Consider the following 22,497-nt stretch of genomic DNA (forward strand, 5'->3'; position numbering starts at 1 on the left):
TGCCCCTCTGGAGAAGTAAATTGGTCCCTGACAGGCACCTCTCCCCCTTCCTTGTGGTAGCCATGGCAACAGGCATGTCATAACAGTTCCCACAGTATCGTGCGCCCAGAAACTCCTCCAGCACGATGACAGCTCCTCTGAAAGCAGGAAATCTTACAGAAAGCAGAAAGCGAATGCAGCGAAGTGACACCCACACCCTGGGAACCTTTTCAGCCAACACAGTGATTGCTGGAACGGAGCACAACAATACGGTTTATTTTTCTTAGATGCTTGTGTTCGATTTTGAATTTGTGCTTCAGCTTTCCAAATCCAAAATGAATTGCCCTCCAACTGTATTGAGATAGCAAAATCAATACGTATATTTTTGCCTTATAGTCAAGCAATTTGAATTTGTAATCATGAAATTAGTATGAATAAGTACAACTTGTTTTGTTTTTCAGTAATGCCATGTTTACACAACCATATTAGAACAAAACATACATTGTGTTCAATCCAATGATATCAAGTGACTAAGTGTAGGGACTTTTAACATCAGGGGATAAATGTTTATATCTGATGTTATTTCTCTTGGATGCAATTACTGCTTGATGGCTGTGACCCACCAAACTGCGTATTTGAGCTGATTTGGTAAACATTTGTTCAGTCTCATTGAGTTCTTGCCTGTTCTTGTGATTTCTTACTTCCTTTTTTTCTTCAGCATGTAAAATGCATGCTCAATTGGATTTAAATCTGGAGATTGAGTTAGCCAAAAGATTTTACACTTTATTTCCCTGATGAACTCCTTGGCTGTATGGTTTGAGTCATTGTCATGCTGCATGAAGGAAGCACTGGCCAATAAATATGACAGCATTTTCTTCAGATAAAATGGTACAGATAAAATGTACCTTCAGAACTTATTCTGCTGCTGTCAACATTCTCACGTAATCGATAAAGATCAGTGAGCAAGTTTGAGAGGCAGTCTTTTAATCTCTGAAGAATATGAAATAAAACCTATTATATTATACTTATTCATATTAACATCCATGATGACAAAACTAAATTGCTTGACTATAAAGCAAAAATAGCTTAGGAGAGCACTCTCCAGTTTTGGTTAAAATAAATAGTTGTCAGAGGTACCCTAAAGGATTTAGCTTGTGTTTTAGCTGAAGGTCAGCCTGACAAAAAGTTAAGCTGTCAAAGATTCTGTATGGACAGGAACATATGTTACTGTGAACCTATCACCACCTTAATAGCTTCTTCTGCAGTAGTAGTTTTCAGGGAGAGCTTTTCATTTTCTTTTCCTCAATCACTTTCCTCCATCAGAGCTGAGATTGTGAATAAGGTGCCAATGATGCCACTTAGAACAGTCTTTAACAGGTGCAGCCAATTTAAGTGGCTTCCAGAATCCTGATGGTTCAATTTACAGAACATTGAATGTCCTCAATTCAATACAGTGATTCACTCTCAATTCTGTAGTGGACCAAGTTTATTCTCAAACACAAGTTTAATAAATTGCTTTGAAAAGTCTTTATTTTAAAGCCTGATTAAATATGAACATAATAATCTTCTTAACCTTTATATTATCTGAATGTCCTGGAATGAGATGTTTGCTGTTTGTATAGTGGGGATTCTGCATCTTATATCAGAACATAATATATACAGACAGACATTACAACTGGAGGAAACGCTGTTGGCTCCAATAGACTGAATATATTGCGCTTTTAATGCCTCTTAGTATTTGTTTGCTTATTTAATTTTCAAATTATATAAAGCAAAGACATTTTATTTTAATCAAAGTCTTCTTTTTCTGTTTTCAGTGAACAATAATCAGAATGAACTAAATGTTCAACAGCATGGAAACTTTTTCTAGGCTAAATGACATACTGGCCAGTGTTCTGTTACAAATTCTAACCTTCTTTTTAAAGCATTGATATGTACTTCAGTTAAGTGATATTGGAATTTCTATGTAGCAAGTTTAAGCATGAACTTGAAGTGTGGAAGTGGAAGTATCGATCTCCTTCATAGGAAGAATTGACTGTAATACCACAAGAAACTTTTGGCCTGAAGTAGTTGGAGGCTTAGCAGAGCGATCTTGTCTTGGCACTTCATCACTTGTTTTGTCGTCTTTTGCAAGAGTGTAGCTCTTAATAAGGCTGTTCAGCCGCCTAGCCTTGTTGATGTGCCAAATATGCAACCTGCTTTTGTAAGTCATCAGACATTGTGAAAGCAAGTCTAGACAGCTTTTCAAAATCTTATTGTCACCCTGTCCAGTGGCTCCTTCATTTAACAATTGTTTAATAAAAAATGTAACTGTGGTATTCTGCAACTATATGAATGAGCACTGTCATTATGTTTTTGTAATACTTTGCAAGTGTATGAACTCTAAAATGTACCCCAAACGACATTTTGAATCAACATGGCTAGTATTAGAAATGTTCACTCAAGATGTATTTATTTTGTTTCAGAAAGTATACTGATGCACAAAACAAAAGACATACAAGTCAAATGGATTAAATAAAATATGTTAAATGTAACTATCAAATAAAAATACAAGAAATGTGAGCCAAAAATCCAAACCAAAGATTAAATTAGAGTACGTTTTATGTATGAAACATGACACACTGTCAAAATTAAAATGTACACAGATAGTATTGGGTATGACCTCCGGAAGCATTAACCCAATCCTGGCAGTGCTGACTCACAGACCTGATCAGCCTCTGAATAGACTGCTGTGGGATGTTCTACTATTTGTCCTATACAGCATTGACAAGCTGGCAAAGGTTGGCTGGTTGCAATTGTCTCCGGTTGATGGCAGTGATGAGCTTGTCCCAAAGCTATTGTATTGGAGTCAGGGCAGTAGAAGAAGATGGCCACAGTGAGATCTCAACCTTATTTTCTCTGAGTCGTGCCAGTATAATCCTAGCATTTTTGTGATTGTTCTCCTGGAGCAGGATCCAGGCCTGTCCTTGCCTGGTTTCTCTTAGATGTTGCTAAACCACAATATTTTATTCTCCAGGCAGTTACTCTCACTGACAGGCTGTATTCAGATGATCTTCATAATCCAGATGGGGCATAGCCCAATCTTTTTCTATTCTTCCTTAATTAAAATCATATCTTACTGAAATAGTTCAATCACAATACAGAGTCACTTTACTTGGTCTCTCTTTTATGTTTTGCCGAAGTTTTCTGCATTGTGTATGAGACCAATGCCGCAAATCAGTTGTATTTTCATTGTGCATCAGTATATGAATAAAAAAGAATCACCAGTAGATATATAATAAAAGATATAAGATAATTTAGTGTATTTCTTTGTTGGTCTGTTAGGTACTTTCTCATGATCAGCAAGCATTTTTTTGAAGAAAAACCTTTATGCATTCATCTTTTTTTTCTTTTTAATAGAACAAGCCAAGAAGCATTCTTAGGATAGGAATCCATTCACTTGGCTCAGCCCTTTGGGGTGATGACATCTGTTATAAGGAGAGCCCACACTATGCCCATAGTCTTACGACATTCCTGTATAGCCTCCGTGCCCTCCTCAGAGGATCGCTCTCAGTTTGCATGGTGACAGTGCCTTCACACCTCATCCAGGTGAGCTATTCAATTAGAACTGTTTTCATTATCATGGAAAGGCTAAATGGAATAGAATTGTAAAAACAACCATGGGGAAACAACTATAGGCTATGAAAAACTATGAGGTTTGGGGAGCAATTAATTAGTTGAATATTTTGTTAATTGTTAAATGCTCTTTATCTGCATTAAATATATGTAAACATCTATTAGATGTGAAATGTATGCATCATAAAACTTTACAAATGTACAGTCCATAATGAAGAAAAGGCCAAAGGGACATTGATGGGAAAGTTTCGTAGAACAAGAATACTGGATTGAACTCTGGAGTGGAAAAACCTCAAAAATTGAATACATTCTGGTAGCCTGAAAGCTACTAAGGGAGCGATTTCTGCTAATGATATTTGGCATGTAACTTAATGAGGCGCAATTAATTCATGATATTGACCATCATGAGCTGATTATTTATTATTTTATTAATTTATTGTTAAATTTAATTAAATTGGGCTGCCTGACGTACACCCAATTGAGCTTGCCTGAAAATAAGTGTTTTGACTAAGCGTCTTATTGTAGCCATTTTCAGATTTTACTTCAAGCAAGGCTGTTAATGACCGCTTATTAAAGGATTGAAATGAAAGTCCTTCTTAGTTTATCTTTGCTTAGCCTTGCAGATTATGCTGAATTATGTGACCTTTAGGGACAAATACAGTTGTTGCCGCATATGAAAGGAGACGCTGTTTAAAGTATACTGGATTTAATATGTGCATAAACTCTCAAATTCTGATTTTATTTTAATCCATATCAGAGGAACAGATGCAGCCCTTCAGACTCCATGTTGGTTATCTTTTTAGTGTGACCTCATTTTGAGTCAGCCAGCCAGGAGCCCGTGAGGCCTAAGAAAACGCGAGCGTTGTCCGCAGTCAAAACGGTTTACATTTTTAATAAGCGGTGCGGCCATCACTTCCTTCCCATTGTGCCTCCAAAGACTCCTCTTCCATGCAGCAAGCCGCTCTCCCTGCCAAACTGCAGAATATGTTCCAGTAAATCCATTAAAAAAAATGGTTAAACTTCAAGCCGCAGCAGTTCAAGAGAAGACTGCCGAGTGAACTGTCATTAAGAGTTGCTGAGCTGAGCTGTGGAGGGCTTTTCCGGCGGCCTGTGTTACACTTTTCCCAGGGCCCCTGCTGTGCAGTTGTTCCACTCGCCAAGAAGCCTGTTAAAGAGTCCCCCAGAGCCTCTGTAAAGCCCTCCATGTTAATAGTTAATTGGAGAGGATGGCAAAATGAGAGGACAACCGGGCATGTGGGCTCAGAGGACGGACCTGTACATTTAATGACAGCAGCTGTTCACATTGTTAAACAACTCTTGTTTTTTTTTTTTTTTTGAGGGGGGGAGGATTTATGCAGATCAAAAGAAGCAATAACTGAAAGGGGAGTTGGGAAACATTCATAATATTATGTAGCACTTCTGAGAACGGTTCTCTTGTTTGGTGTTTAATTATCATTGCATGCAATCTGATTTTTTTTATCCCACCTTTTTAGCCCTTTTAACTATCTTAGATCTTTTAATCCTTTTTACGAGAATTATGTTGTCTGTTTTTCATGACACAGATTCAAATGGGAATTCTTCTCTTGCAAGAAAGGAGTTTATTATGAACTCCTAACCATTATTAACCAGTACAGCAGGAGCAAGCACAACTTCATAATTCACATAGCTTCACAAACAGAGCATCTTTAAAAAAATAACATCATTGGGCTTCTGTTAGCAGCCATTGTGAATATATGCCTTTGGGAAATTATTTGTCTAATGAAAAGACGGTACGAATAAAGCTTATGTAAGTATTTCTCATGAGGGCTAATGAGTTTCCATTCAATGTGTTATTTTAGTTATTCTATTTGATATGTTTAAATATTAAATCGCTTGCAATATTAATGTACTGGTGCTCAGACTATCCACTAAAAAGGACTGTATGTGAAAAGGTATTTTAAAGAATATATTTTTAATTTGTTTCATGCACTTGTGAGCACTGTTGACAATTGATCATTAACTCTCCCTAATTACTCTGCACTCCACAGAAAATAAATCAAGTGAATTCAGATCTGCTTTTAAGTCCTGGCAATTTAGTTTGTTTGGAGTCAGACTGAGGCCACTTAATGATAGACCAAGGAAATGCCACTAAATGTAAGCTGTGGGGTTTTCTGTGCATGTTATCCTTTTGGAGAGAGCAGTCTATTTTCAGTTTACAATTGAGGATGGCATAGCTGACTGTCCATAAGCTGAATATTTAATCTGGTTTAACTGAGTTGTTCAATACAGCATTATGTGCTACCTATTTCAATGGTGCTGATTCAGCATGCATGTTAATTGCCCTTTTCTCTTGTTTAATCACTTGCTGACTTTCTTTTTTGTTTATTCTGAATGTTATTCAGGTATCAATGGTGATTTCTCTGGGTGTTTCACATTTCATGGACCAATACATCTGATTATTATTATTATTATTATTATTATTATTATTATTATTATTATTATTATTATTATTATAATAACTCCTCGGTACATCAAAGATGCCCAGCAGCTTCAATCACCATTCTATGCTCTTTTTTTATTTCTGTAAGTGTGAGCTGCCCCCATACTGCAGGCCTTCTCTCTCTATTTTCCTCGTCTGAGGCCCCCATTCTGGTGCGGGGTCAGTGAGAGCTCTCCTCACAGTGTGGAGGTAGAGTCATCTGTTAAGGCATATGGAAGCTTTGGCTACTGGAGGAGGCAGTCTGTGGACAGCCCAGAGTCCAAACATAGGCACAACTGTTCTATAAGCAGAAGGCAGGGATCCCCTGTATTCACCTCATTCTGAGAAAATTATGACGTTGTTAAAAACAGATGCCTGTTTATGTCTTAGCACTTCAATTCTTGCTCATACGATAAACCCCTTGAATTAGCAAAACCTGAATTTTAATATCCTCGTGGAGATGAACGGCATATGAAATGGCAATCATTTTTAAATGGTTTCTTATATATTCAATTAGCTTTTGTCTGTAAACGAAAGAGCAACAGAGCCTGGGATAAAAAAAAATGTAGATTGAGAAATCTCAAAACCTGTGCATTAAGTGTTTACCAGACTTTCTATGTATTTTCATCAGAAACAATATTCCTTTTTCAAATTCAGTCGTAAACCAAAGCTTAATTGAAAAATAGATGCAGTTTTGTGTGCTAATTTGATAACAAAAAATAAATGAATACATTTTAACTCTTTCCCCGTTGAAGACAATGAAGAATTAAAAGCACTGTACCATAAATGTACTGCCTTCTATTAATTTTTAATTAGTCCGACAAACCGCACTGTGTGTTGAAAGCTTCCACAGAGATGTTAGTGCCACAATTGACCTTAAAGTTTAATAATAACTCACTCATGAAGCAAGTGCCTCTTCAGCATAGTTGAGCCCACTGCAAAGAAGTCCTGCGAGATTTAAAAACCGCAAACCAAATGGCAGTCGAGGGTTCCTGGGATGGAGCCTTCTGGAAAGCTTGGAGCTGGAGTTGCTTTGCGGCCAGGTTTTAGATGAGAACAGTGGGGGAAAAGAGCTGATCCATCCTGCTCTGGGAGATGCTGGTTACCGGCCAAAAACCTAGTAACAGAAGTCTGCTTACTTTCTAAAGCAGAAGGCACCACCAATTTAAACAGTTATGAGAATGCTACGAGCAAAAACGGAATCATTTTAATCCTTTGAGATTTTCTTAATATGCTACAGCATATATAGGTTTATCCCAGGTTGATGTTTTTAATATAAACAGTGCTTTAGTGTCTTCTGTATTCCCCAAGATGTTTAATTCATACTTTATATGAAAAATGTCATTTTCTTTGATATTTAGTTAATTGATCTGAAATATAGACTGCAGGATAAGTTCAACTGATCTGGTTTTACTTCGTTTCACTTTTCTTTTGAATTATTCACAGTCGTTTTTAAAAGCAAGACTCTTTATCACCAAATATGTTTAATCTCTTCGTGTCTTAAGGTTGTTTTCCTCCTTTGAACCTTGATCACACTCGATGCTCTACTCAACCTGTGCCATGTGCTAAGCGGTGCTGGGGCAGGAATAAATAAAGGCAAAATTCAGAATTTGGTGTACATAGACAAAGATGCCTGAGGTGTTCTTTAATAAAAAACAGAGCTTGACTGAAGGCATATTCATGTATAAAAGTAGGACAAAAACATTTCACTATGAAAATTGTATAAGGGTGCTGCAACAAACATAGAAAGAGACATGTGAAATATTTAAAACCCAGCTGATAAATAATGCAGGGAAGTTAGTCATGTGTTAAAAGTAAAGCAGGTGAGAGCCTAGCCAGCAGAGGGAGTACTCTTCTGTCTTCCACTTTGATCCCATCACTTTCCCACCTGCCTCTCTTCTTTCCCAGCCAGTCTTCCATCTGGACCTGGGTCTGCCTGTCTGCTCCTCCTGACAGCCTGTAATTTTCACTGTACTACAGGATTAGGCTAAGTAGATTTAAATCTCTAGCAGCATCAACAGTGGAATGCTCATGTTGAAATGTAGTTTATCTTACTATTTTGAATCTGATCTTGTATCTCTATGAAGTTCTTCCCCAGATTCACAAATCTAACGCACATTTGCTGGCTTGTGTATTTACAGTGTGTGCCTTACATACATTTAACAGCACACTCATGAGTTGGTGTTATTTTTCAAAAGAGGAGTAAGACAATGTGTAAGTTTTACAGGCCTGAGTACTGGTGAATGTTTCATCTGAACACCTAACAAAGATGATGAATATATGCAGAACCGCATAATAACAAATAATATTCTTGTTTACTACAGAAAAAAAGATTTATTATGTGCTATGAAGACACAGAGGCCATCTGAAGCCAGCTTTGTAAATAGATTTGTTTCTGGGCCACCCTTGCCAAATACGCAGGTTCTGCTTAACTGTGATGCTCTTGATCAGGCTGCAGCCACAAGTTAAGAAACAGCGGTTGATGGACATGCATGTATTGGACCTGTTCATTAAGTGAACTAATCTTCACTGTGCACAAGATTAGATCCTCTTTTATGACTGACAAAATGTGCAGTTCCTCATGTCTGAACCAAGGAGAGGGTGAACCATAGGAAAGCCTCACTGATTCTAGTACCAATTTGATTTTATTTGTTCAAATTATGTGACCAGAAAATTAATTACTCAGTGTTGTGCCAAATGCACACTTAGAAACATGTATATAATTTTTGCACCTTGTTGTTTTTGGCTGTGGTATCACAAAGTTGTTTTACTGTGGGAGTTCTTTTTTTTCCCCACTTCACGCCTAATGCTCAGATAATGGTGACCTCATTTAATTTTATTGCTGACAGCCCAGAGATGCGATTTTAGGAGTATTTTAATTACTGGTGTTCTACTTAAGCATGCATTTTCCCTTCCATGTTTTACAGAACAAAGCAATTATGAGTCGTGTAACGAAGCTGTGCGACACGGTGATCAGTCTTGAATCATTCAGAGGCTCCAAGAGGGAAACCAACCCACTGTACAAGGAATATCACGGTAAGTTTGCGACTCTCCTCAAACACAAAGCGGTTGCCTGCTCTGGATTTTGGGTACTCCTCTGCTGACCTCTAATTGGTTTGTCTTCCAGGAAAAAAAAAGTTGTGTTGTAATTGATTTAGTTTCAGGATCTGCATTTTTTTAAATGCTTCCCCTCCACCACCTTTTTTCTGCTTTCCCCTCCCTCTCCGGCCATTCAGCAGTGGATTGGGCTGTTCCTGTACAAAAAGTGCATTAGGGCTAAGAAGGAAACATGGCAACTCCTCGCATGTTGTCAAGACAGATTAGCGAGACATGACTCAATCAGACGTGCATCTTAGCAGACGGGCTTTGGGGAATTCAGATGCCGAGGACGCCTAGTGTTCATCTGGCCCGTGGGCTAAAAATGTCAGGAAATCAATATTGTAATGATATTGAACTGCACAACTCAATATTGTTTAAATTTAACAGTGATAAAGGTATTAAACTAGAAAGTTATTCAGAGGATGGGAATGAAGTAAAAAGTCTGTTTACTGCTATAGACCCTACTGCATGCCACATTACTTTTTGTTGCAGATTATAAAGGTCATTTAAAGCACAATGGATATTTTTAGCCCTTGATTTAAAAAAAACATTTATATTCTCTTGAAAGAAAGGGTGTGTAACATAAATTTAAATATGTTTCCATATTTTAAAATCCAATTACATTTTGTTCATACTCCACAACTTATATTATTTCATATTTAACCATTTTTAGAGTGACCTTGAAACTTCTCATGTGTTCTTAAAAATGTAAATACAATCCTAATTATAAATTCATTAATATGCAATAGGTAATAAAAAAATAATGTATTGATTTTTGTAGCTTTGTGTCTCTTTCCCTCACCACTCCCCTTGCAGTTATTATACATTTCTATCCATCTACGTGCATAACACTGGAGGGTTTTGACTTGCAGTATTAAGTTTTTTACCACAATACACGTATCTATTTTCTTTTTTTATTTGTTTACACACTCTCTAGTTTATCATGCATCAAAATCAAAATGAAATCAAAATATCCTTAGTGTTTAATACATATGATTTGAGGTTCTTATGCAGTAAAGTTTTCTTTTTTTTCTACCATAGTACTTAGTCTGTATTAAACATGCCAACTTCCTTGTCAGAAAAAATCAGCTTGGATTAAATCTCATGGTGCACAGAGCTGGCAGGATACTTTAGTAGCAGACAACAGTCATATCCAGGTCTCCTCTTCAAATACACATCTGCTTTGGGTTTTTTCCCCTTTCTTTTTCACAGACCACTAGGTTGCTTTTTAAAAGCTTTTTCATATTTAAGACAGAGTGGTAGATTTCTAGCTTGTCCTTATACCACTGTGATCACTGCCTCAGTTATACTTTCTACCCGGCGATCTGTGTTTTGGTAGCTGCCCACTGGTGCAGTTAATAAAATAAAGATCACTCAGCAATGCTGTGGGCAGCATGCAAGGTGATAGCCATATTTGCTTACAGTAAATACAAGAGAAAATAACACACAAACATGCAGCGGTTGTGACAAGTAAAGAGATCCCTTTTTATATCTCCACTCCTGTACCCAAACGCAATTAGTTTTCCTTCTACAAGAATTGTTGTTTATCTTGTTCTGCTTCATTACTTGAACATAATCACAACATTTGCTTCATTGCTTCAAGTGTTGAACTCTAGCTCACAAAGGGTTGGAGGGGGGGGGCTGAGGGACTTAAAATTTAGAGAGTCCTCAAAAGTCAAGTTTACTCATTGGGCACTACAGTCTTACTGATTTGTCCTTAATTTCCCATTGCCTCCACAAGGTCTGCTGCATGTGAAGCAGATACCTCATCTCAATTGCCTGAGGTGTGAAGTTCCTGACACAAAGGACCTTGCTTTTAAATTAAAGAGAAAGCAATTCACTATTGAGGTAGGCTGACTTTATGTGCTATGCAGTATTTTCATTTGTTTTATCAGATTTTTGTTGGCTGGGTTTATAAATGTCAGTTTGCAGTTTATACTGAGAATTGTAAATTTAAAATCTCTCTTGCCTCGTTTCAGACATAATTCCATAGTGGTACACAGCAACTTTGCCTTCACATTACATTCAGTGATTAAATTTCCCTCATTTGAAGGAAATGCCATTTCAAAATTGTTGGATTTAGTAGTAGGTCGTCTCACCCAGCCAGTGATTTACTTTAATTTTAAAAATAAAATAAAATTTAAACTAAATGGCTATAGTGGCTACCCTAGTAAATTTGAATTTCTCTTCAGTTCATCACTTTGTATTTGCCGGAGAGATTGTTTGCTCTTCTGTACAATTAAACGTTTAGAAAAGATGGAATATCGGTGAACGTAGATTTTATTTTTTTTAAATTTAAAAATAACAAATAAAAGTTTTAGAAATGTATTTAATATATCTGCAATATATCTACTAATAGTGCATAAATGAATGTGATATGAAAAGTATATTTTTGTAACTGAATTTTTAACCTTTTTTCCTGGTAAATTAAGTTTATTGAATGCAAGCACTACATATGCTTTTATCAAAGATACATCTTACTAAGGAGAAACCCCTCTACAGCAGTCTCTTCACTGCACAGCATACTAGTGCAATGGTATTTTTGTCATCATAGGATACTATTGTATTTTTTTCCACATAGGTAAGCCTTCTTTTATTATAGCATTAAGGTCTTAAAATAGTGGTTAAGCTTATGTGGGTGGCCATTCATAATTCAAAAAGAGATGTCTTTTGTGTATCTTTTGGAATGGCTGCTTTTACTGGACCTTTTTTTATTTTGCCGACAAGCAAGTGAATGCCACACAGTTACCCAATTAAACGCTATGTTTTAACAAGCCAAGCGGAAAAAAATGAATGACTAGAAAGGAGGATCCTTGGTGATGTGATAGTTATCTGTTCCTACAGTCTATGCAAAGTTTTTAATGAAACACATAAAACAAGTGGGCAGCACTGACAAATCATTTTACTTTATCTCTTTTCGAGTGGAAAGAATTTATGCAGGCCACTTGTCTTCACTGTTTGAAAAAAGAATACCCACCCGCAAAATTAGCATACTTTTTACTCTTTCATCTGCTGCTGGTCAATTGGGTTGGCACTGCTTTGGTGTTTGGGACTTCACCCTCAAGTGACCACTCTGCCCTTGCTTTGACCCTCTGGCCTCTTTATCTGACCACTTGATTAAGCAACTTAAGTGTCTTCTCCTCCTTTGCGCTTCCCTGCTACTTGAGTCTTGCAGGCACCACCCTCCCCACACACACACACAACTCCAGAACAATAAATCAACAAGAGCCCTATCAAGTGACAAATTAAGGTGCCCTCCTTCCAATTAATGGTCATTATTGGTCCTCATTATCTTATCACATTGAGTGAGGTTAATAGTTAATCAGGAAGCCAATTGTTCCATCAGGTCATCCTCTAAGGGAGAATGGAAAGTCTTTCGATTTGAATTCTCACCTCTTAATAGCTACTTAACAGTAGATTTATAAGGTCCATAAAAATCAAGGTGGTTATTGGCTACTGCCTTTAATTGCTCTTTGCAAAGCCCCATTGAAGTTGAAAGCCATTCAGCTGTTCATTTAAGACTGCATTATATGGCAGGGGCACAATGTGAATTTCTGTGTTGTTTTACCTGTTTGATGGTCATTTTGTGAGAGGATAAAAGGAGAGAAGAATACTCTTTGTGTTTGGAGTTTTGCAAAGCTGCTAGGTAACCCATTCTTGTATTTAATACACAGCACACAGCAACCAATACAATACTTCATGTAAAATATATAGTCCATGTAATCTTTTCTTTTCCTTTTGTTTTTTTCCATGTGTTTCCTGGTCATTTGTTTATAAGGTGAGAGTATTTTCATGCCTTTATCAAAATGTTTTCCATTCTGTTCTGACAACAGAATTGTACAGTAGATTGTAATTGTTTAATGCCCTTTTGTACTCTGCAATTTGTTAATACTTCAGCCTCTTAGTTACACTCCCAAGAGGGACAGGCCCTGTCCAGGTTCACATTTCTATTCCTCCCGGAGGTGATGAGATACTTTTAAAGCAGAGATCCTTCTCAGGTTAGGCAGTCCTACCTTTTTTCTTAGGAAAAACAGAGAAAATGTCAGATATTACTCTTGGTTGCGTGTGATGTTTGCATGGGGGATTCCCCAAAATGAGTAAGCTTCAACAAGTGTTCCCACCATTGTAGGGAATGTTCCCTGTAGGCTCTTTTCAATTGTCACAAGTTAATCAATAGGAGCCATTTTTTAACCCTACACAATAATAGGTTTTAAATGTTCATTGCTGTTCATTACATTTTTTACAACTTTTTTGCTCTCAGTGTTAGAACAAGTTTTAAACCACAAAGTCGGTCATATAATACAGTAGTATAATACAGAACCATCTACAGTACATATTCTTTACAAGAGGTCTCTGTCTTTACCTGATAACAGATAACAGATAAGTCTGTATTTCTAAGAAATGTCTAAGAAATTCTGTGCTAACATAGTTGTATACACATTTATATGTAAATTTGATTTACGTATAAATTTATATGTAAGTTTACCAGATAGTACTAAGTATTATTTATCAAAAACTCTTATGATTATGTCTATTCCTTAGTGGGTTTTCAAATTTTCATAATGTCTCAATTTCTAGAAACATAAAGGCAAAGTAATGTGTTCTGTGTCTAGACAGAAAGTTTATACCTGAGAATGTGCTGGGAAAACATTAGAATGAGCTATACATTAGAATATTTAACAGGCTGTATTAATTTTATTATCATGTGGGAATTATTGATGAATCTGTTTGTATAGAGTCACTGATAATTGTTAAAGCATTATTTAAGCATGTCAGTGTGCACGCTTAAAAATAGTAAAGAGGTTAGTTCTACACTGGAAAAACCCTAATGTTTTTGGCTGTGGAACCTTCATCACATACCTGTAGAAGAATCCACAGCTGAAAGTTTTTTTTTTACATTTTCAACATTGAATGAAGAATTAACACGTATGTTTTGATAACATATTCGCGTGTCCGTGTTCCAAACACGTTGGAATTTTTTTTTGCTGCTTACATTTAGCTGATTTAATACTGTTGTGCCCCTCAACCCCGACCCCCTACCCTTTCTTTAAATAAACTCCCCATATTCATATGATGCTTTTCAAGAGTGTAGTATCCAAAAAAGTAAAATATTAAACTCTGTCTAATCCTATTTCTTTTTAACTTAGGAATCTTAATTAGAAGGAGATAAAAACCTCCATTTGACTAAATTATTGTCTTGAATCTGTAGCAAAAGGTATAATCCGCAATTGGGCCAATTAGCACACCCCGTAGTTAGGTCTCCTGAGACAAGCATCCTGATTAGAGCTGACACCAGTCTAGTTCCCACTGCTGCTATGCCAGGTATGATGGTCAGACTTCAAAGAGCTCGAGGCATCAGCAGGGCAAGGTTTGGAGGCCAACTTTGGCCCGACTGCTAATCTCCCTGCTAAAACCACAGCGGTCCTCGCACAAAACGAGCTTGCACGACACAATCATGTGGTATTAGGGTTTGGGTTGAGTCATTGCCAATTGCCTTTGATTTTCTGATTGTTGACTAAAAGATGGCTACATAGCCAGACATATATTAAAACTCCACAGATTAAGTAAGCCGCACAATAATTCAAAACATTTTGGTTGGTTCTTTTTTGTTCACATAAGCCTAGAAAGTCTCTCTTGGGATTCTTTAACTTAAAAAAAAAAAGCAAAATATTTTTCCCCATCAGCATCACAGATGCCCTCTTGTTTTCCTTGGCCTGCTGTATGTTCCTAACATTGTTTTAAAGATCTTTTATTAGGTCTTGTCTAATTATTTTAAAATATTCAGCTTCGTGCATGGCAACGATACACACAACTCTAGACATCATTACATTTTAAATATCAAGATGTGCTGTGATTGAAAACTTATTAAAAATCATAATGTTAAAGATATTAAATATTCAAGCCCTACCTAATATCTGAAGGCATGGCTGTAGAATATTTGAACTCCTTACCTTCTGCAGAAAGAAATGCCCTATGGCGATGTAGCAGTTTGTTAATACTTAAAACTCACATCCAAACTGTCACGAGCAGCAGTAGACTCCGGGTCATGGAAGAGCCTGTGGCACTGTTTGAACATCCTCTCAGCTGAAGTGTTAGCCGTAGATATGAGCAGCCCTTACTAAAGGGGTTGTAAAGGAATAGAGAAATTGCCTTCATATTAGTTAAGAGAATTTGGACTGTTGCTTTGAGGCTCAGCCATTCATACTTAACCATACTGGAAAATTTCAAGGATTTTCTTATGCTGTGTCCGTACTGCTCAGTTGTGATATTTGAAATATAGAAATGCCCTATTTCTTTATTTTTTATAATCGTTTGCTAGGCTTTGCTATTTACATATATCTAACTAGGAAATATATAACTATGAACAAATAATAGCATAAAGAACTTTACTTTTTGTCTTCATCATACATAAACACCATGTAGAGAATTTCAAAGCACATGACTGAATCTGTCCCTTGGTTTGTAACTCAAATGCATGTGGTTCTTGTTCTAGCTTTGTTAACCTGAATCTCAATTCCAGGTAAGAAGGTGCTAAAAATGTAATTGTGGCCCAGAGAAAATCACAAAATGGGCCCCCGATATCAGTTGTTTAAATGTAAAGGTTTTTGGTGAGTTTTCACAACAATTTCCAAAGAAGCTCTAATCTCCAAAGAAAAAAGGAAAGGAAAAAATATGTATAGTCTCCTGCTGGTGCGATTACATAAGCACTCTGTCTTGTAATATTCTGATTGGCTAATGCTTTATAGTATATTGACATGTTTCCATTCCGAGAACAGCCTACAGCACCCTGGGTATTATTCCAAATGATAGAAGCTGCCATCTTGCTAATTTTCCCTTGGGCTGCTCAAGGCCTGTTTACTTGGCATTCATTTTACATGTTTCAGCTGAGTTTAGACTGGCCACAGTGCAACCCTCTTATTACTTCGTTTGACAGGGTAGATACAATCAAATTCTTAACAAGTTACTTGTCATCTGAAGGCCACACAAACTGATTGAGTAATAATGTAAAAATTCTGTAAAATTGCCTGATAAACATAAAGCTGTAGGAATTTTAGTGACTAAGCATTTATTATTCCATCAAATTTTGAAGCCCAGTTAAGAATTGAAAGAAAGGTAAAAGCACATTTCTGTCAGAAGGCACGCTCTGCTGTAAATTAGTACTGACAACAGGGTTTGCCGCTAATTGACACCAAATGAAAATGAGGAGCATTGTTCAATGAGGAATATTGTTCGGGGTTATTTTTATTTTAAAAGGGCGCTTGCCCATATTAGACTTGAATTTTAAATAAATTTGATAATATGACATTTTTAGGTACTATCATTATTTCAGTCCTATTGTCAGAACAGATGTTTTTAAAAGAATAATTTAACTCATTCTGTTAAATGAAGTGAACTTGTGTACTCTGTTAGAACTCCTGCATATGTTTGTGCTTGTTTTATGTGTTATTGGTCCCTAAGTCTCCACTTCTATAGTGCTGTATCCATGTTTCCATTCTATTAACTTAAGAATGTCTGGACCAGTGTTGACACACTTCCTGTAAACTGAACTGTGGGGTTTAGTGTAGTTTAATTAAATTCAATTAAGTAAACAACTTAATGTTATTACTCAGTCTTCTCAATAATTAGTTATGATTTTAACTCAAATGTTAACTAGAATGTTGTACCACAATTGTGATTGCATTACCTATGGATTCAAGGTGTGCTTTTGTCTTGTGAGGAGTACACAACCTCACATTGCCTAGCAAATGTTTATCTTTAGCAACGAAGAGATGATAAGTCACAGGATATAAATTAGAATCAGAATTTAGCAATGTTTTCATTTTCAAAACATATTTTTCCTGTTTTATTTAATAGTAATCTATACAGAAACCCAACTTAAACAAATTAGTTATTTGAACTGTTCTCAATACTTTTTTTTTCATTTTTTGTGTGTGAGGAAATATTTGTGCTTTTGTTTACATTGGCTATAGGCACAGTACAAAGTAGTTACAGTGGTCCAGAGGAGCACTGCAAAGTTCAGCCACTGCTTGATGAGTAGTCATTAACCAAAATGCCTTGGGGGTGGAATTAACCCTTCACCCTGTTTGAACAGGTAGAATACAAAGTGTGAAGCCATGGGATTAGCAGTCTCCTGTCTGTTATTAGTTTTTACAGTGTCAGGCATTCACCTGCGTAGGATGACAAAAAGTCAGTGAAGAATGTAAAAGGCATTCAATTAAACTGTACTTATGCACTCATCAGCTATGAGGTAAAAAGTCCTCAGGGAGGTCAAAGGTATCATTTAAAGATTAGCAGGTGTTGTACTTGAAAATTTGTACGAAATTTGTCTACGTTCTTTGCAAAAAAAAAACTTGCTAAGGTTCGTCAGACTAACTCTTCAGGCTTTCCTGTGTGTATATATATGTGTGTTTTTTTCTTTTTAAATTAAGTTAAATGAATTTGTATTATTGTATCTGACACCATTTGTTAAGACATTGTGTTTTGGTGCAATTTGTGTTTTTCTATACCTTTTCAACATTGCCAGAACAAAGTGAAAACTCTGAACATGTAGTACTGTATGAAAAACAGCTAATACTAGGGATAGCTGTGTTTACATTTACCTTGGAACTGGGTTTTTGAGCTGTTTCCTAGTAAAACTGTTGTTGTTTTTCAGGAGAGATTTCTGAATTAATTCTGTCAGGACTTCTCACCAACCTCCTCGCTGCTGTAGTGTGCTCGCCAGTTCAGGTTCTTGTTACCTGGAATAGTGCTCTTCACTGAACTGTTTTGTCAGATGCTGTCAGGCCAACCTACTTTTATTAGAGAAAATATAACCTAAATCGTGTTGGCACCAGGCTGCCAGGCATGGGCAAGGGAAAAGGGAGGATTTAAAATTTTGTGTCTTTGGATGTTAGAATGTTACTCCGTTACATTTCTCTCTTTAACAGTTCCGGTATTGGGAGAATGCACTTTAATGACTTGATTTGTGTTACCTGTAAAACAGGTAGCTACTATTTCTAGAGTGTGTAAAAGGCAGATGAGTGGTTTAGTGATTTTCAGATCAGATGTACTTAATAACTGATCCTCGAAGGCGTGAATCAGTTTGATAGAGCTTTCCTTCTAAATAAGACAGTCGTGAAATCACATTATGCTTTTGAGTTTCGAAGTGGGCCATCAGTTGAAGTGACTTACATTATGTTGAAAGGATTTGGCTCATCTCTTTAATCAACTCCTTTATTATTGTGAACAGGTGAGTTTATGTGTGTTTACATCTGAGGTGAGCTACAACATAATTTCCATGTCTACCAGAACAGCTATCAAGGAATCAAAATATTTAAGAGTTCACAAGTGATCCAAATGGCAGCTGGTATTTGGAAGGTAAAAGTGATTGCTCTCTGCTTACGCCAAACTTTCCTTTTAAAAACCCTTAGTTAACTATTCCATACATCTGTCAAGAGCCTCTTCTGAATAGCATTTAGAATTGATTCTCTAAATTATACTTTCTGTGAATAATTCATCCATTTCCCCTCTGAATGTTACCTTGTTGTTTTGCAGAAGGATGCTTATAATCGGCGTGGTACTGACGTCTCACGCAAACATAGCCTACACTGTGGATTCAGCAAAGCAAATTATTCAGAAACTACATCAAATAATCATTCATAATTTAAAGGTTTTATTTCAAGTGGTTATGTGGCCTTGCACTAAAGTTTTATTGCATTTCCTTCCTGCTTCATGGAGAACATCAAACTCCAGAGAGTTAAAACCTTATTCATTTGGAAATTAGAATTTATTTTTGGATGGTTTGTATGGTTCCTGTTGCCATTCAAAATGAAAACTTTAGCCTTTTCTGTCAGTGCACAAGGTCAAAGATGACATTTAAAATATCTACCTGCATTTCAGCCCTTGGTTACATTTTGAATTCATCAATAAAGCTCTTGAAGTGTGTGTAACAAAGCCAGATTAACACAATTAAAGGTCACTGGTAAATGTTGTAGGGACTCAGTCACTCGTAGGATCTTTGTTAAGGGTCAGTGCTACAGCTTAAAATGCATTGGCCTTTACCAGATAGTAAACACATGGGTCACCTCTTTCGATATTTACCATACAAATTTATCCATGGAACTGAAAACCATTGTGTTTTGGATAGTAGTTACAATGACTTTTGAAAGCCAATTGGCCTTTAAGGCTTAAACATACATGTGTTTCCCAACCATTTTCATCAAACCAAAGGGTGGTTTTGAAGGCTTCTAATTTGAGATAAATTCAAAGGTCTGGATTTTGGGTGTTCTTCATGGAATATCAACTTTTAGGAGGACTGTTTGGTGCCAGATTGTGATTCATTTGCTTGCAGTGACAATTTATTTAATTTTTAAGAACATTTAAGCAGAAAACATTCTTATTTTGAATATCCCATGGTCATTTAGTGGACTTTCCTTTATATACTGGGTCATCAGTAAGACATACATAAATATGCTTCACTGGCATAATTAGAATGACATTAGTTCACTTAATCTATTTGCACTGTGTCTAATGCAGGTGAAAACTTTTTTCACTGTCATAGTTTTATTAAAATATAAGTTGCCTTCATCATGGTCTTATGTGAAACTGTTCATCCTTCGATTTCTGGAGAGTGGCACTCGTGATAATGCTTTTTGTTGATGGAATATTTTATTACTTCCAGATGCATTTTAGGAACTAGTGCTTTTATTTCGTTTTAGTACACACCTTCTGTTGGATTATTCATATTTTCCTTTGTTTTGTGGGTTGAGTTTGACATAAGTTTGTTTTTCTTCTTTTTGTAATGCTATTCGAAGGTCTTGCAGAATCAGTTGAAACCTAAAATTTTCCAAAACCTCTTAATTCCTTTTTCTTATCCTTTGTTTTATAACGCGGAAAGATAATCCTACTGTCACTTTTATGAATCACATGGAACGGTATGCCCCACCAGTGCAAATTCCAGGCATTCTGTGTATCTGTTACAGAATCCCATGATCCTTGAGAGGAGGGTTACTCATGTGTATGTGTACATTTACACATTGATGCACATTTGCAGGCAGAATCAACTTTGCCTGGTGTATTCGTATGTGAATATGATATAAAAACGAGGTAATATAATGTGGATTGTGCTTTAGTCTGAATATTATGCTCCATGTCCTCAAATTAAAGCAAGTAAGAGACATTGCTGGGGAGCTGTCTTAATTAACTGTGGTGGTCAAAAGGAGGAATTTTGATCCACTTCACAAAAGTGCCATAGCCAGAAGCTGTTTCTACTTTGTCCCTCCTGGCATCTGTGCTAAAAATAACTTTCCCACAGCTTTCACTGCAGTGTTGTTTTTTTTTTTTGGGGGGGGGGTCGTAGGGGGATGGGTGTTTTGTGTATTGACTACTTTTAAAATTCATTTTGCAGAATTAAGAATACTTCAAATGAATGTGATGGACTTTCCCATTATCGTGTTAATGCAAATGCAGCTTGTGTTCAAGAGACATGGCTCAAGATGTTAAATATTGGTATTTCAATAATTTACTTGTTTATTTTCTCTCCTCCAGATAAAGTTGGAAAAGCATGGAATCATAATTGAATTCTACTTTTTCTAATTTACTGGGTTTTTTTTTTTACATAATGTATTTTGATATCTTTGATATCAACGGCAAGTTTGACTCAAGGCAGTACATGAATTAGTGGTCTCAGTGTGGGAAACTAACATGTTGCTTTTGCTATTAAATCTACTGCACCATGTCATTAGACGCCTCCCTATAACAACAGTAAATGTTTCACTCCGAAATGCAGGCTACTCCAAAGTGCTTTTTAAATATAGAGTGAACTGCTAAGAACTAATTAAGTTTAGCAAAGGTGGCAACAACACATTGAAAAGCCAAAATGAACTCAATACTAAATAACTAATAATAAAAAGAAAAAAAGTGTGTAGATTCTAGATGCCTATGACTTTGTTAATGTTCAATACTTACCAAAATAGTTAAAATTGTTCTAAAAGAGGATGTCATTTTAATTAGTAAAAAAAATCAGTACTGGCTTTTTCTCCGTGATTGTAAATCACATCACGTTGGGTTTTATACAGGTGTTTCCACTTTTTAATCTTTCTGTATAGGCTTTTGATTTTGCTCAATTTGTGCTTTAGAATTTTTGTTTACATTAGATGCTTAAAAGTAATGCTGTCAAATTGTATAGCTTGTTAAAAAGCTGGAGACCACTTGACAATTAAATTATTCTTTCTAAAGTTTCCAGAAAGAACAAATGCTCCAACATTTTTTTCAAGGTAATAGAGTGTGTGATAATGAAAACAATCCACACAGATAGTCTTATCTGTGAAGTGTCATAGAGATGTGTCTGGGCACAGATAATGTGTATTGATTACCGGAGAATGTACTTTATTGTTATAAACAGATTATTCACAGGCAAAAAATAAAGAGTAATGCTGCTTCAAAAAAGGTTGTGTAAGTAGTTCCGCCTTCTATTTTGTAAGAGATTTTATGGTCCCTTTGTAAATTGAGGATGATTTTAAATGTGTTCCTTAGATAAACTTTCCCATTGTCATTAATGAGGATGGATAATACTGAGTGACAAGTGCATTAGGAATGGGAAAAAAGAGCTGTTAAATTTGTCAAAGCAGATCATTTCAAGCAGTAAAACTTTAGGCCTTTTTTGGTGTATTTTTATTCTAGTGAAACTGTAGCCCAGAACCATTAAATATGTGCAGAACTAAAGCAGACAAATATGATACTCCTGGCTGCCTATTGTTCTTATTGTCCTAATAGACGACTATGCACTTAAAAAGACATTAACCTTCTGGCATCATTTTGTTGTTTTTTTTTGTCAGACTTCTCTGTATTTTCAGCAGTTGGCATTTTTCAATTTGGTTTTCTAATACATTATCTTTGTTTTACAAAGATGTTTTCTAAACATTGGTGTACAAAAATGAATTCCCAAATCAAACCCCTTGAATTACCGCTGGCATCATCAAGATGAAATAACTTTCTCTTTCACAATTAGAATACTCATTACATTACCCAAATTATTTTCGAGGAACAGAAAGTGCATTCATAATGTGTTGTTGTCTACTTTTAAGTTCTGAAATATTAAAATGCAGATTTTGTGTGAAACTGTATCTAATGTGTAAGGATACAGTTCTTAAAATGTGTGAGCATTAATGCATTAGACAAAATGTGATATGATTAGCCTTTATAAGTCTAGCAAAAGTTTTAAAAAATTTAAAACTAGAGCACTAACTTATCTTTTATTGAGTATAATACACAGTATTTACAGATATAAACCTGTTTATGTAAGGTTAAATATTAAACATTAATAGCAAACATGTATTTTTTATCAATGATAAAAATTAATATTTAAG

The 22,497-nt window shown here is 36.0% G+C and overlaps 1 protein-coding gene across 5 annotated transcripts in view; it reads left to right on the plus strand.

Moving 5' to 3' along the window:
* Nucleotides 1-22,497, plus strand: part of elp4 (elongator acetyltransferase complex subunit 4) — a 134,979-nt gene that overhangs the window by 22,630 nt on the left and 89,852 nt on the right. For 4 of the 5 annotated variants that reach the window (XR_001477320.2, XR_001477321.2, XM_006642631.3 and 1 more), the window contains exons 7-9: nucleotides 3,379-3,567; nucleotides 8,980-9,088; nucleotides 10,893-10,999. Coding sequence is in view for 3 of the 5 variants with exons in the window: in XM_006642631.3 (XP_006642694.2) it covers nucleotides 3,379-3,567; nucleotides 8,980-9,088; nucleotides 10,893-10,999 (405 nt within the window). In the remaining 2 variants the exon portion in view is untranslated. The remainder of the gene's footprint in view (nucleotides 1-3,378; nucleotides 3,568-8,979; nucleotides 9,089-10,892; nucleotides 11,000-22,497) is intronic. The other variant, XM_015338312.2, reaches the window with a different exon arrangement.

The sequence above is a fragment of the Lepisosteus oculatus genome, chromosome 21 (genome assembly GCF_040954835.1).
Source record: "Lepisosteus oculatus isolate fLepOcu1 chromosome 21, fLepOcu1.hap2, whole genome shotgun sequence".
Taxonomy (NCBI): Eukaryota; Metazoa; Chordata; class Actinopteri; order Semionotiformes; family Lepisosteidae; genus Lepisosteus; species Lepisosteus oculatus.